We start from the raw sequence: 16,516 nt of genomic DNA on the forward strand, positions 1-16,516 counted from the left end.
CAATTATAATTGATACTATAATGTAATATTGTTTATTGAAAACATGGATCACTTAAGATTGTTATTAGTAATTAGTATTAATAGCGTGTGTTAGCAATTATCTCTTAAAGATAATGTCTTTTTTTTAAATAGCTTTTAGACTAATATATTTAGAAAACTCTAGCAATTTAATATGTAATTTTGTTGAAAATAATATCAAGATAACATCGTATAAAAATTCAAGAGTTTGTTTAATGTCCATTCTCCTTTGCAACCTAATTCTATTTTAACTTTAGTTATATCACTTTGAATGAAAAAAAATTAAGTCACTTGAAATCATGTGCTTCAACCTAAATCACAACATATCATAATCAATAGTAACAAGACAATTTTCAAACAATATTAATTATAATTATACCATTAAAAATTAATGCTTATTATATTCATTCTCTGGACTTATTTATATAAGCAACAAAATAGACACAATACTTTAATTAAATTATTTTAAGTAAGATCTTGCAATATGACCATTTCCGCCTTTAGGATAAAAGCCTCCAGGGATAGTTTCATTACCACTTCCATACACAATCCTCAATATTTCTTTTGGAGTCCTTGAATATGCTAGTGAATATTTGTCGCCAGCAAGGATGCTTCCAGCGGAGAATGTCTCATCAAGACCCTCATCTTTCACACCTTCATTTCCTAATTGATTCCTAAGCTTCGAAATGCGATCGGTGAACTCTCCGACTGTTACTCCATAAGGGTTCACCTTCCATGCACGACGTTCGTATAACAATCCTCTTATAACCGCGTCTTGACCAGATTCTACTCCTAGAAGACCTGCTACTAGCTGATACAGTGATACAATACATGCAACATTATTAGCATAAAGACCATATTTTAAGGTTTAGGATTTAGGGTTTTATGATACCTGTCTGGAAGAAGCATTTTGGAGAAGTGGGTTTGCTCCAACATATCCGGTAAGACCAACATAAGGAATCAAATAAGATGCAATAAGATAGTTGATATCATTTGCATATGGATCAAAAGAAGGGCGCAGAGGTCGTCCAAAGGCTTTGTCAATCACCTTGGCAAATGAGGAATGACTTATATCCAACAAAGGCCTAGGAAACCCTGTCACTGTGTTCTTTATGGCCCTGCAATTAAGATTCATGCAACATTAGTACTTTAGAAACTAAACACATGAAATTATAGAAGATTTAAAAAGTAATAGAAAGAGAACCTCAAATGTCCAACTTCTTGAAGAGCAAATTGATATATGATATCCTTAATCACTGTGTCATTGAATTTAGCCAACTTGGCACCAACAGGAGCTGGTCCACCCTCAGCTAACTCAGGAGCAACTTTATCCAAACCATAACCAGTTGATCCAAATAAAAAGAATTCAGCTTCCAAATACTCTAAATTAAGAGGAAATTCAAGAAGATTAACATCTGATAATATTGTTTCTGAGACTGCAGTAGAACTTGCAATAAGGGAAGCAATCAAAACAACAATAGACATGTAATATGTTGCCATGTTTTAGGCTTTTTCTTGTGAGGATGATGAATATGTTACTCTATCATAATGCTTTTATATACTACTAATCGAGAGTTTTCGGTCCATTGTAATGGGACTCTAGAATATTGGTTGTTGTCTATAAATTAGAATTTATGTTAATAATATTATTATTTCATGATTTTTCGATATAAAGTTTATTCTATTTAACTAAAATATCTAAATAGTAATCTTTTTACCTAAAACACTCAAAATGATAATTCTGTAAAAATAGAAAAATGACATTTAATGTTAACTAATTTGTAAATTTTCTTATTTATTTTATATGTATTATCTTTTAGAAATTTTGATTCGGTTTACACCTTTTGGATATTTTATTATCCTCACTTTATATATATATATATATATATATATATATATATATATATATATATATATATATATATATATATATATATATATATATATATGAGGAGGGATCAAATTACACCCGAAGAGTTACACCACGAGTTACACTCGTTCAATAACTACATCTCAAATTAATATTTTATAAATTCAACCGTTAGATTGAAACATAATATCATATAGATCATACCTATAAAGTTTGAGCTTAATCTATAATGATTTACTATGTCATTGAATTACATTAAAATTAACGTTATATGAAAGCTCATTTTGACGTTAATCTTTGGATATCTTGATGATATAGTAAATCATTATAGATTAAGCTCAAACTTTATAGGTATGATCTATATGATATAATGTTTCAATCCAACGGTTGAATTTAAAAAATATTAATTCGAGATGTAGTTATTGAACGAGTGTAACTCGTGGTGTAACTCTTCGGGTGTAATTTGATCCCTCCTCTATATGTATATATATATATATATATATATATATATATATATATATATATATATTCATGATTTTTTTTTCATTATCAAGTTTAATTTTTTAACTAAAATACCTAAATTATAATGTTTTTACTGAAAATGAAAATTTTGTGAAATAAAAATAGAAAAACAAAATTTAATATTAAAATATTTTGTAGATTTTTTTTATTATAATGTTATTATATATGTACCATCTTTTAGCAATTTTGACTCCTTTGAATATTTTATTATCCTCACGATATATGATAATTATGTTATGGGTTAGGATCAAATGACACCAAGGTGTCAAAGTTTAATTTGACACCAAAATCTCAACCGTTAAAAGAATTGATCTAACCGTGATACTATATGAAATAAAATAATAATTAAAAAATAAATAGCATATTTTTCTCCTAAAAAATAGGCTATTTAGTATCACCGTTAGATCAATTCTTTTAACGGTTGAGATTTGGTGTCAAATTAAACTTTGACACCTTGGTGTCATTTGATCATATCCCTTATGTTATATATATAAATTAACAATCCTTGGATTTATTGTATTGAGATTTAAAATATATTAACTTTCAATTGTAAATAAAAATAATGTTCATGGAAATTTTGAAAATTTTAAAAATATTTAGGCCTTTTCTTATGATGATGATGATGTCACTGTATTATAGTGCTGTTATATACTACTCCCTCTGGTCCCATTTATAAGAAAAGATTCTCTTTTTAGATATATTAAATAAATAATGTATCTGGACAACATACAGTCTAGATGCATTATTTATTCAATTTATCTAAATAAAAATCTTTTCTTATAAATAGGACCGAATGTAGTAATTGACAACTCTTTGGTTCATTGCGTTGTGACATTAAAAATATTTATTTTTTACTATAATTATAATTTATATTAATAACATTAATGGAAATTTTAAATATTTTCATAATATACTAAATATATGTTTCATACCTTTTCTTATGATGAAGAATGCCACGATATACTTCTATATACAGATTAACAACCCTTTGATTCATTGTATATTGTGAATTAAATTATAAGCTTTTTGGACAAAATTATTCTAAAACATACGTTTTTTTAGTTTAAATTATTAATTATATATTAATATTATTATTTTTAAAATATTGATATCTTTTATTTTTATTTATAATATTAAATTATTATCAAGCAAAAATTTGAGACCCAGTTTGGTCTATAGTAAAAGAAAATATAAAGTTTCTTGTCTCACAAAGTTAATTTAACACCAGAGTTATTCAAACATTTTAGAGTTGTTTCAAACATTTTATAGGTCTTACTCTAATTTTATAAACAAGGTTCCTAATAAAAAATATAAAAAAAAAATATATATTTCTTATCATTTATTTAAATTATAAAAAATATTAAAATTTCAAGAAAATTAAAAAAAAATGATTTAGCAATATTTTTGCCAAAATTATATAAGTATGATTTTCATATCTTTTATCTCTAAAAAATTCCTCTATTTATAGAGTTTTATCATATATCACAATAACTAAATCAATATTAAGTATCAGTTTACCCAAATAAAAAATATAAATATTTATAAATTTACTTTTTTAAAGTGGTTTTACAATTATATGATCTTCAAATTTTGAAGACATTGTGCTAAAGACATGATTGCACTTGAAACATAATAGACTTTCATATTCATATATATGTATTAATATTTATTTTTTAATAAAAAATTTAATATTTCTCCAATGACTTATGGAATTTCAAAAACCCTAATAAAACATACCCATATATAGGACAACAAACGCAAAATCAAGGTACACAAATTCTTTATGAGAATTTAAGGACATTAATATGAGGAGAACTGTGGCAAACAAGACCAGTATTGTTATTGATAGAATTTTCAGTACATAAGGAAATACAATTGTATGTATCATTCACATTCACTACAGAAATACAAGATGTGCTACAACTACAGTTATTGGAAGATTGAGAAATGCAAGTATTAAGGTTGGGGAAGAGACTTGGACAGTTGATACGCAGGATTGGGGAACTTATAGAGACCATCATCAGCTCCAGCAAGACCATGAAGAAGAACTTCAGAAGAAGCCTGAGATTTAACAACGCAAAACTTAACTTAAGGTGAAACTCAAAGAAAACATTATTATCTTGAGTAAATTTGCTAACACTCATGAGGTTTTTAGTGATGTGAGGCACAAGTAAGAGATTGTGAAGGGTGAAAGACATGTTAGGATAGTTTGGTAAAGGAAATGGCATAGAACCAACTGAGTTGATCGACAAACCTTGGTCGTTTCCCAGGAATACTTGCTCAGATCCAAGCACAGAAATTGAGTCAAAGAAATTTGAGGCATCAGGAGTAACATGGTGAGACGCACCTGAGTCCGGGTACCACCATTGATTATTAAAACTAGCATCAGATTCTGCAAAAAAAGCTTGAGGAAGAGGAGCTCTAGGAGTAGTAGCTCTGAGAGCAGCATAGCCAAATAGAGGTTGATACATAGGGTGTGTTGCCATCGTGAAAGGATTATAGGGAGCTCTTTGAGGTTGATACACAACACCAGTGGAGTTTCCTCTTCAGAGTCTCCTTGAACTTTTGCCAATAGACCAACATCATCTTCGGACCTGACTTTGAATAGTTACAATGGATCTTTGAAATAGTATTCAAAAGAAACATCCATTGCACCTCAAGAGTAGAGGAGCTCAATTCTTACTTTGCTTCATAGAGTCACCACCATGATTCTCCTTCAAATTTTTAGACTTCCTCCTCTCTCTCCCTTAAGAAACTGTTTTAAGACGTGGTCTCTAGGTTTTTATGAAATTTGAGAAATGGAAACAATGACAGCTTATGTTGCAGTATCATCAGAGTTCTCATTGGAAGAACTCCATCTATTAAACTCATAAAATTTACACAAAATTAGCAGCACCAATTTCAATCTTAGTTTTCTCAATTAACAAACATCTTATAATTTAACAATTTGCGCGGTCAAACAACATATGAAAATAATTATGATCTTCATTCATGTAGAGTCGAAAAAGTGCTTTATATTCCTACGAAAACAAAGGAACAAAAACTCAAGGCAAAGGAAAAAATCTATCTACCTACCTACATTCTCAATCCTCATTGTTTTAATATTTCGCTCTCTAACAATCCCAAATCATCATCGTCTACGATGATTACTCCGTCATCGTCATCATAGTCCTCTTCCTCTTCCTCTTCCTCTTCCTCTTCCTCTTCTTCTTCCTCTTCTTCATCTTCATCGTCATCATCCCATTCATCATCAAGTTCATCATCATCTTCTCCGTCTTCATCATCAAGTGTGCTAAACTCGGGAGGGGGAGGGCAATCTTCAGTGATTGCTTCGTCCTTCTGTACCAAAAGATGTCGAATGACTCTTTCATCTTTGTCCAACAAAGTCTTGAAGTCGTTGATGTATTTCGCATCCAACTCAAAGTTCATCAAAATGTAGTGTGCGTTATTAGCTTTCTGTATTTTGTAAGCCAGCCTTCTCATACCCCAATCGCTAAATCTCCACACTGTTCCTTTCTTCTCTCTCAAAAAGTCTGTAAATGTTCGGAAAAAATCACAAAAACAACCAAAATAATCAGAAGTATGTTTTCATTAAAAGATAAAAACAAGATTGAATGATTTAACAACATTTTGTTCTAAATATTGTATCGCATAACAATAGCAATTCGATCAAATTCTGTTACGGTATATATGGTACTATAGCCATTGTTTAACAACACTAGTATGAATGCCATTTAGAAATGGCAACCTAATGAACTCATTATATAAACAATTGGACAAAAATGTACGCGAAGTTGCAAACGGTGGAACATTACCTTGAATTTTCTCATTGACAGATGTAACCTCTTCTTCATGCTGCTCATGAATTAAGTAAACAATCTCGTAGTGGCGCACTGCATTGGCAAAGAAGCAGAGTATTGTGAGATAGAGCATGTTATTTGCTCTAGAAATATAGATAGCTCTATTATAGGATGCCATATCGCTTCATAACATGTTTAGGGCGAAACAGACATATGTATACAAGACTTCACTCACTAGAACATGAGCCATATTACTTCATAACATGATTTAATAGGTTGTGACAGAGTATTTGTGAAATTTCTATGACAATGTTTTCATATCATCTCTAACATAAAAGAAGAGAGAATTTACTTACATAATTCAACATCCATAGCAGTTTCCACTTCAAGTGCCAACGATTCGTATAGTTCTCCTGTAAATCAAAACGATGACAAAAAAAACCAAACCCAACGCATCAATCCATAACCATTTAACCAATCATGAGACTAAAGCAAGTGAAATAACTGAACCGTAACCACTCACTTTCATCTTCATCTTCAAACTCCGGAAGAAGTTTACCATCTACCTCAACTTCCTTCTGCAAATTACAAGTCAAAAACCCAATTGAACATCAATGAAAAAATCCATCTCATAAAGATTAAAATCACACTTAAAATGAAAAGCCCAATTGAATATCAATGAAAAAAATGCAGGGTATAGGTAAAAATCTGACCTTTTTAAGAAGAACAGATTCAGGGAAGAACCCAGTGACTTCATTCAATTTGGGTGCAAAGCTATGGCTATCTTCTTTCTTATCTTTCTTAGTAGCATTGGTAACTAGTGATAATGATCTGGGTTTATTCTGAACAGAAAACTTCCCTGAAGAAGAAAAGTAACTGGTGGAGCGGGATGTGAAGTTGAACCTGAGAGAATTTGGCATGGTAGCGGTTTTTGGAGGTTTGGTTAAGAGATAAGAACCCTGGAACAGTGCCTCCATGGCAAACGAGAAGAAGTAACTGATAAGTGAACGACTCTTTCAAATGTATAAGGTTTAAGAATTCATTTTTATAGTCTACATTTATATTATTTTCATAAATTTTAAATAATATTTATTTTCAAAAACTTTTATAAAATAATACCCATTAATTTTAACAATTAGATTGAAGAAGAATTAATGGTTATGACGAGTAGTAAGTCTTAATTAGTAAGAATATCCCTCTTTTATATATATATATATATATATATATATATATATATATATATATATATATATATATATATATATATATATATATATATATATATATATTGATTTGAATAAATTTTATGAAGTTTATAAGTAATATTTAATAATTATTCACTATAACTGAATATGTTTTTACAAATAATTTAATTTTTATATATATTATTTGTTAATATTATTAATCATATTCAGAAATGAACCATGTGTCTTGGTTGGAGATTTCTTAACTACGTTAAAAAATTTTAAGTAAAGTGTATGAATGTTAAACTATCTAAGAAATATATAAGAAATAAAACAAAAAGATAAAAATACGTCAAATATATTGATTGATTGGATATCTCGAATAATTTACAATGTGTGGTATTTCTAAATGAAACTATCATAGTATGAGTATTCCCAAATAGTGTCTTTTGTTTACCATAAATTGGATTTCTCATTTGACTATTTCTAGGGTAATGTATGAGTATTATCTCTACTTTGTGATATTGTCTTTTGTTTCTCGACATATTTCGCTGATTGTATCTCAAGTTGCAACTTTCTTAGATTGTGGCTATGCAACCTTGCCTTATTTGGTTGGTGGCGATATTAGCATAAAACATGGTTATAATGTTCAATTGTATAATTCTAATGTGTTTTGACTGAGTTTAAAGTCTTGGCAACCATGATAGATTTTGATAGACTTGAGAAAGATTAGGTTGAATCATGTGATTGTTGTAAGCACGAAGTGCGCCTGAGAGGGGGGTGAATTAGGCTCTTAAAAATTTTATCGGTTTTTGTGATGTTTGGATTATTTTTTTGGTTTATGGTAAGTTTATGAAAGTAGTAAAGTGCAGAAAAATAAATGACACAAGAATATATCCTGGTTCCCCTCACAATCCGAGCGTACTTCAGTCCCCTTACGCAGTAAGAGATTTCACTATAGTTGGTAACTTCTACAAGACAACCCAAAAAAACACCAAGAACAATCCTCTTGGACCAAGAGTAATCCTCTTGGATTTTAAACTAAGTCCAGTAGACGAACAATCCTCTCAAAGTGACTATCTTGCTTCCAACAATCCTAGACAGCAAGATTACGACAAACTTAATCTGAATTTTTACAAGAGTTTTGAAGTATTATACAATATATCAATCACTTGATTGATCTTCTCTTTCAAGAAAAATAATTCACAAAGATATATTAGTGCTCAAGGTTTATGAATGTATGAGAGATGTTTTTCTGAAATTGATATGTAACAATATACAGAGAAAGGTTGAAAATCGTGTGAAAGAGGTAAGGAAATGAAATCTGATATGCTTGATATTTATAGGTGACTTTATGCCTTTTAGAAAGGTTGCAAAATGTCCAAACAATGCAATGGTCAAAAAGTCTCACTGGTTCACTGGTTCATTGGTAACCGGTTACTTGAAGTGAGGTAAACGGTTACTCTATAACGTTAAATTTTGTTCCCAGGTAACCAGTTATTTGGGTGAAGTTACCGGTTACTTCAACTAAAACATGTCATTTTGACGCAAACAAAACCACTGCTAGGATGAGGTAACCAGTTACTTGGTTTCATGTAACCGGTTACTGTGAAGTAAAAAAGGAAAAAAGCTTTTGAAAATGAATTGAAATCAAATTTAGGAATATTTCTTGAGAGGGTAATGCATATGTATGAAAATGTGTAATATTTTGAGCACTAAGATATCAAAGCTTAAGTTTTAGCTTGTATCTAATTTTTGAAGATCAATCACAAGGCTAATCTTCATTAAAGTTAGAAAATGATCCAAATGTCATATAGTTCTTTTGCTCATCTTTTTTATACTTATGTTGACTTCATCAAAACAAATGCTTCATGAAAATTTGAAGAAGCTTGATATTACATTCTCCCCCTTTTTGACGATGACAACTTTTGATAATTTTGAAATGCATGAACTCTATTGTTTGTCATTAATGAGCATGCTCCCCTATCTTGTTATCTCCCCATTTATCAATGCTTTCTTGATTATGTGGCTGCATAAATTTGGACAAGAAAACATGCCTCTTCTCCCCCTTTGTTATTATTACCTAAAAGGATGGGGAAAAGAAGTAAAAGCTAACTTATTCTAAAAAACAACACATAATATATGCAACATACATAAAGTTATAACACACAAGATACTTATCCATAGCATAATAAAAGGTCACATATTGTTTTAACCAAACAAGCATAACGAAGATGAAAATAACTTACTCTTAACAACTGAAAAGTAAAGACATTAAGCGATAACATAAACTAATGAACGAACAACACAAAACATCTATTCACCTTCATCTTCTTCCATCTCATCATCACTCTCATCTTGGTTTTGGTTGGCAAGAGCGGAAAGGAATTCAGAGATAAGGTTGTCAAAATGAGTGTTTATTGGTCTTCCATTCCATGCATATGGTTGTAAAAGAATTCATTTGTGAAGCCTCCTTCCGGAACTGGAGCAGGAGGTGGAACCGGAGCTGGAGTTCGAACCAGAGCCGTTTGTGAAGATGATGAACCATGAGCAAGATGCTTGAATATACCATCCTAATCTTGATGAATCCCCATGTTCTTGTTGGCCGCGTTAACGGTTATCTCACACTTTATTGCGGTCATTTCAACTTTAGGCTCCCGTCTTAATTCAAGCTCACAAAATTCAAATATTTTTGAAATTGGTCTACCATAAGGAAGTCCACCATTAAACTTTTTTTGTCGCAATATATTCAACATGATCAAATAAGCCCAATTCACTTTGATTTTCTTCTTAATTGCATATATGAGTTGTAAGTCAAGATTACTAAGTTGTGAGTGATTTGAGTGTTTTGGCAAGGGTATGTAAGCAATTAAGTAATGCAACATTCTATCACTAACCAATAAAGTGGGGAATAAAGGTGAATCTGAGTGGAGGTCGATTGCTTGCTAATAACTTCATATTCGGAGATACGCTAATGCTGAAATAAAAGGCCCATTTTTCATAATCCTTAAATTTCGGATCAACACACGTAAAACCTTGACGAAGCCTAACGCCGGTGAATGTAATACCCAAGCAAGATCCAAATTCCTCTTGTGTCAGCAGAATTTCACTTTGTTTCACAAGAGAAGACATGATACCATCATTAGTAACATTAAGCTTTCCATAAAAATCCTTAACAATGTCCGAGTACACAAAACCATAATCTTCTATAAAGTTACTAATGCCTTGAAAATCTAACAAACCGTGAAAATCAAAACTTGAAGATGAGAAGGAAGCGAGATTATCATATTTTTGAGGTGTCAGAGGACGATTTATAAAGGCAAAGAGCAATCTTCTAGTCTTCAGAGGAGGATCAACAAACTCAATATCAGAATCTGGAGCTGGATTGGAGGACCCTTAACCCATTTTTGCCTTGCCCTTGGATTTTTTTGGAGGAGCCATTGAAGAGAGCTTAAGTTAAAAGAAGGTTAGGATTTGGGAAGTGTTTTAGAAGAGTAAAAAAGTGCTTTTGGTAAGAGCTTATTTGGTTGGAAGTGAGAGAAGAGTTAATATAATATGTTTTGATAAATGGATATTAAAGAGATAATGTTGGTAAAAGGAGTAGTGTGAGTGGGGAGTAATTTTTTGGATTGAATAAAAAATGGTTTCCAAGAAGAGAAGAGATAATTGTTTGACTAGAATAAAATTTAATGAGTCAAAACTAAAAAAAATATATATTAAGTAAGTTGGACTAAAAATTAAAAGATATTTAACTAAAATAAAAATGAATAAAAAACAGAAATTTTCACATTTGGTATAGGGTAACCGATTACTTGGATTCGTATTTTTCACATTTAGTACAGGTAGGGGTGGCAAAACGGGTTGTGGCCCGCCGGGCCGGCCCGCGCACCCGCCAAAAAATGGCGGATTGGGTTGGGATTTTAGGTCCGCCGCTCGCCAAAGCCCGCCCCGTCAAAACCCGTCGCCCCCCATAGCCCGCCCCGCCAATGCCCGCCGCCCGCCAATGTCCGCTCCTCCTCCAAAATTTCCTCTTTTTTAGTTAACTAGTAACAAACCCGTGCATACGCACGGGTTCTGGTTTGTCACGCATTTTCTTCATTTAAATTGTTATTTATATAATCATTAATATCAGCAAAAAATTAATTTTTCTAATTTAAAATCATTTTGATCAAAAGTAGATTTTTTTTTGTTTTTAAAAATATATCAGTAGTATTTATTGATTGTGTATAAAAAATAAAATTATAAAATAAAAAATGTAATTTGATTGAAAAAAATGTTGAATATAAAGAAAAAAAATATTAGACGAAAAATTAAAATTAAAATAAAATAAAGAATAAGGTTATCAATAACTTGTATATCTATTATCAATCTATTAAAAGTGAAGTACTTGGAAATTCCAAGTCTAACCTTTTGATTAAATGTTATAACTTTTTTTATTCCAAGGGTAAAAGAGACTAATCAATACTATACTGTTACCATGTTACCATATTCATTTGACATTTAATATTGCTTATGTGTCATGCTATTATATTTTTGAAATAATTTCGAATTAATTTTATATTAATTTTTAATTGTATTTCACGGTCTTTGTGTAGAATTTATTTGCACAACTTATCATTTTTCAAGTACATCTAAAGTTACTCAAAAGTTACTTTGATAGCTACAAAGTTTCATTGGAAAGGCAAACTCATTATTTCATTTAATATTAAATTAATCTAAATTAAGACTATATTTATATAATAGCGCTCTCTCTCTCTCTCTCTTGAAACGTGAGATCTCTCTATCTCTCATTATTTTCTCTGCTTCATCATTTTCTCAATGAAAGAACAACAACAAAAAATTCAGAACAAAGATAACCTCTCTCTCAAAATCTCTCATTCTTCTTTCTTAACTACAAAATTTCCTCTGATTCCATGGAATCAACAACAAAAATTCTCTCTCGATCTCTCAGTTTCATTCTTCCTAAGCATGCAAAACCCAAACATAACCATCAACCAAACAAAACCTATGCCCCATTGGCATGTTTCCGGGGGCGGATATGTGGTGACGGCGTTGATTCAATAACATTTTTAAAGCACGTAACATTGTCAAATCATATGACAAAATATTAGCATAATTTAAAGCACATAATTTTTTTTCTTATTATTAACATTAATTTGTCTTAAAAATTAAAAAGTAAAAAAATAGACACATTTATACACACAATAAAAATATAATAATATAATACACACAACTTGCAATATGCACATTAAGTATATATAACTTATACACTCAACTTTCTTTCAATGATGAAGTTTTCTCAAGTTGAGGAAAAGACTTTAAAGGAAATCATGCAACATGTAAAACAAAACAAATATACGTTTCTTTCTGCAAGTTTTGACTTTCATCTCCAATAAGAGGGGACAAAAACACTATCCAAATTTCTTTGGATTTTCCCAAATAAATTATAACTAAATAAGCAAATGCCCATTATATTGTTACCAAATAATAATGATAATAATACAAGTTCAGTATCCTCCCAAATACAAGAGCAGTTAAAGCGGTGGCGCCAGAGGAGATATCAAGCGAACTAGAATCAGCAAACGCATAATCTGCTTTCGACATCCACATAGCCCAAACTGCAGATATTGCGACATCCATATAATCAATCCCACTTATACCAACAACCATCAAACAGTCAGAACCATGAATAAAACCAGAAGAACATAGTTTCTTTCCCTCAAACTAAACCATATATAAAATTAAAGTAGAGAACATAAAAAAAAATAGAAAAGCCTTATATTTGAAATAGTTGAAAATTGAAATCAAGTCTTTGTGTCTAGCATGACTCATGGACAGATCATTATCAACTGGTACAGTCTCCTTTGTGTCACAAACAGCAGGAGAGTAAATAAGAACCGGATGATCAATGTGATTGTCATGAACTTCAGATGTCTCAATGAAATTCAGATCACAAGTATTCACAGTAGAAACAGAACCTCTGTGATTATTTTAACCTCTCGCAAAACCATCCTCGCTACCACCGCCAACGCAATTGCGATACCTCTAATATAAATGTTGCAGACAAATCAATAAGAAGTTATTAGTATGGGACATTCATGCCTACAATAAATCAATGTTGCATAAATAATAGATATCATATTACCTCTTCTCCCTCAATCATATTCACCAAACATTCTGAAGTTGCAACCAGAATATCAACACCCCTCTCGAAAACCCGAAGATGGCTACAGTCACAAGCAATGGATTAAATCAACACTATAAAAACTCATAAACCAACAAAATAAAACAAAAAATAATATATAAAACAAACATGTTGACCAATAAGAGCTCCCCCATAAACATTTGCAATATTCACTCCAGTTTGCTTCAGCATGTACCTAACAAATTTAGTTTTGAACATGTAAAAAAATTAGATTCAAGTTACGCTGTTGTTTTCTTCTTCACCCTCACACACAAATTAATTTTGTAGATCTAATCTATTTTCTCCACACAAAAAAAAACAATACATAATGAATCATATAAAACTAAGTTAGTGAAAAATCATATAATAAGTTAGTGAAAAATCAAAGAGAATTTTTTTTAGTAAGAACTGAATGTAAATATATATCAGTTTGCTAAATAAATACCTCAGATTTGAGTTTAATCAGAAGGACATACCACTCCAAATTTGAATCAAACATTATGAAATCCTAAAATTTGCACATATAAATAAAGCCGATAAAAAACCTGCACATATAGACAACATCAAACATTAACAACAACATCTTTTTCAAGTAACACCAAAGAATTTTCTTGATGGAAAGTCTCTAAATCCATCAATTACAAAACATATTAACCGGCCAAATCAGAAGAACAAAAGAAGATAAAGTTGAAACTGATCCTGTTTCTGAATAATAATCGTCGACCTCCGCAAACTAACACGAAGAATCCATAACCAAATGTTGAGATTTTTAGTATCAAAATGAAGAAAAAAATAAATAAAATGAGGATGAAGAGGAAGAACATAACAGATCAGAAGCAGGTTAGTGTGAAGGTTTAAAACATCACCTTCAAATCGCATAAATAGTGATCGACCACCGCACGTTCCTCACGAATCTCACACCGCCACAGGAGTAGCCTTTCGTCCTCAGATCCACATTTATGCTTTGATTCTGAAATAGAGAAAAGAAAGAAGAACATTGAGTTTTGAAATGATAGAAGCTAAAGGATTAATTAGTTTTGAAATGAGAAATTTGAGTTTCAGAAGTAGATTGTGGAAGAAGATGTAGCGGTAGAAGAAGATGAAAGCTGAGGTTTTGTGAAAAATTGAGGAATGTGAGGAGATAGAGTAGGGTTAAGGTGAGAGAGAAGTGAGGTTGAGTGTATTTCCAAGACCATCCCTTTGATCATAACTCTGCAGACTTGGGGAAGCATAGGTACTATTCACCAATAAGTAGGTTTAAAAACAAATATTATATTTCATCTATTACCATTTAGTTGTACTTCAATTATTAAGACAAATGGAGTTTGCTATTTGTACACAAATGAAAGTAACTATATTTGAGATAGAACCAATTGTACAATTTGGTTGCAAAAAGTAAATTTTAGACACAATTTGCCCCTAATTTAGTGATGTGGAGGGCAAAGACAAAAGGTTAAATTGGTGTTTTCCAGAGCCATTAATTTTCTTATATTATAGATTCTAGTAATTTCAATTCTTGATAGTTTATTTTATATATTTATTTGTAAATATATGTAATATTTTTTTAAGTAAAATTTGTTAAAAAGTTGCTTTTATAAAAAATTGTTTTAAAAAATAAGTGAAAAATTTAATTAAAAGGTAAAAAAATCTATTTATCTATTAAAAAAATGAAAAAAACATATAAATAAAAATAGGTGGGCAAGTCCGCCGCTCGCCAACACGCCATCTTGGCGGGGCGGACATGATTTTTGTGCCCATTTCATTTGGCGGGCATGCCCGCCCGCTCGTTTTTTGACGGGCTTAAGACGGGGCGGGCGGTGGGCGGGGCGGACGGCCCGTTTTGCCACCCTTAAGTACAGATAACCGGTTACTTGAAGCATGTAACCGGTTACTTGGTTACATCCTTCGTATTTCACTTACTTGAAGCATGTAACTGGTTACACATAATTTCTTATAAAAACACGTATGACATTGAGATAACAAGTTTAGGCATCTATTAAGCATATATTTGCATAAAAAACATTTCACAAATGAAATTGTGAAAATATTGAATAAATAGAGAATTGTGACATGTACTTTATATGATGTAATCTAGTTTTGATCACATATTATGAGATTAGTAAATTCATACGTCATGCTCATCCAAAATGTCGAGTTCTCTTTGAATCTTAAAGAATGATTCTTTTGCAAGTGGTTTTGTAAAAATATCCGCTAGTTGATTATGTGTATCAACGAATAAAACTTCGACGTCTTCTTTTAAAATGTGATAGCGTAAAAAATGATGCCTTATGTCGATATGTTTGGTTCTTGAGTGCATAACCGGAAGCATCCAAGATTTAAGCCGTAGTCACTAAGTTGTTGTTTTAATCATAAGATTTGAGCGCATCGACTTCCTGCTGTAATGTATTCTGCTTCAGTCGTCCTAAGAGTGACACATGCTTGTTTCTTACATGACCATGATACTAGTGTGTTTCCTAAGATGTGACAAGTTCTACTTGTACTTCTGCAATCAATTTGCAACTTGCATAATCCGCGTCAGAATAACCGAGTAAATCACATACACTACCTTTTGGATACCATAGACCGACATTTGTTGTTTCTTTGAGATACTTCATGATCCTTTTTACCGCCATAGGATGAGATTCTTTTGGATTTGCTCGAAAGCGGGAACATAAACAAACACTAAACATTATGTCAGGACGGATTGCCGTCAAATTTAATAATGAGCCAATCATACCTTGATACTTGGTAATATCAATTGAAACACCGAATTCATCTTGATCTACATATGTACTGTATCCCATAGGAGTAGCCATTGTTTTATAATTATCTATATCGAATCTTTTCAATAGTTCCTTGCAATACTTAGATTAATTGATGAAGATACCGTTTTTTAGTTGCTTAATTTGAAGTCCAAGAAAATAGTTCATCTTTCCCA

General features: G+C 31.2%; 2 protein-coding genes across 2 annotated transcripts; both read right to left on the reverse strand.

Moving 5' to 3' along the window:
• Positions 1 to 433: 433 nt before the first annotated feature.
• On the reverse strand, positions 434 to 1,529 carry LOC131599757 (desiccation-related protein PCC13-62-like). Its single transcript, XM_058872024.1, has 3 exons — positions 1,223 to 1,529; positions 911 to 1,136; positions 434 to 829 (listed from the first exon to the last, which is right to left on the reverse strand). Exons 1-3 carry the CDS (start codon positions 1,516 to 1,518, stop codon positions 479 to 481), a joined length of 873 nt encoding a protein of 290 aa, XP_058728007.1. The 5' UTR covers positions 1,519 to 1,529; the 3' UTR covers positions 434 to 478.
• Positions 1,530 to 5,377: 3,848 nt separating this feature from the next.
• LOC131599758 (protein REGULATOR OF FATTY ACID COMPOSITION 3, chloroplastic-like) lies at positions 5,378 to 7,239 on the reverse strand. Its single transcript, XM_058872025.1, has 5 exons — positions 6,924 to 7,239; positions 6,734 to 6,788; positions 6,567 to 6,623; positions 6,226 to 6,303; positions 5,378 to 5,943 (listed from the first exon to the last, which is right to left on the reverse strand). The coding sequence occupies exons 1-5, from the start codon at positions 7,185 to 7,187 to the stop codon at positions 5,501 to 5,503; spliced, it is 897 nt and encodes a 298-aa protein (XP_058728008.1). The 5' UTR covers positions 7,188 to 7,239; the 3' UTR covers positions 5,378 to 5,500.
• Between the last annotated feature and the right edge of the window lie 9,277 nt (positions 7,240 to 16,516).

The sequence above is a fragment of the Vicia villosa genome, linkage group LG4 (assembly GCF_029867415.1).
Source record: "Vicia villosa cultivar HV-30 ecotype Madison, WI linkage group LG4, Vvil1.0, whole genome shotgun sequence".
Taxonomy (NCBI): domain Eukaryota; kingdom Viridiplantae; phylum Streptophyta; class Magnoliopsida; order Fabales; family Fabaceae; genus Vicia; species Vicia villosa.

What these genes read in the sequence shown, in the direction of transcription:
- LOC131599758 (XM_058872025.1), bottom strand. Translation starts at nt 7,187, where the DNA reads ATGGAGGCACTGTTCCAGGGTTCTTATCTCTTAACCAAACCTCCAAAA. An exon ending in AATCTGTTCTTCTTAAAAAG is followed by an intron (nt 6,789 to 6,923) that starts GTCAGATTTTTA and finishes TGTAATTTGCAG; the next exon opens with AAGGAAGTTGAGGTAGATGG. An exon ending in GTTTGAAGATGAAGATGAAA is followed by an intron (nt 6,624 to 6,733) that starts GTGAGTGGTTAC and finishes TTTGATTTACAG; the next exon opens with GAGAACTATACGAATCGTTG.
- LOC131599757 (XM_058872024.1), bottom strand. Translation starts at nt 1,518, where the DNA reads ATGGCAACATATTACATGTCTATTGTTGTTTTGATTGCTTCCCTTATT. An exon ending in CAAGAAGTTGGACATTTGAG is followed by an intron (nt 1,137 to 1,222) that starts GTTCTCTTTCTA and finishes TCTTAATTGCAG; the next exon opens with GGCCATAAAGAACACAGTGA. An exon ending in AAAATGCTTCTTCCAGACAG is followed by an intron (nt 830 to 910) that starts GTATCATAAAAC and finishes TCACTGTATCAG; the next exon opens with CTAGTAGCAGGTCTTCTAGG.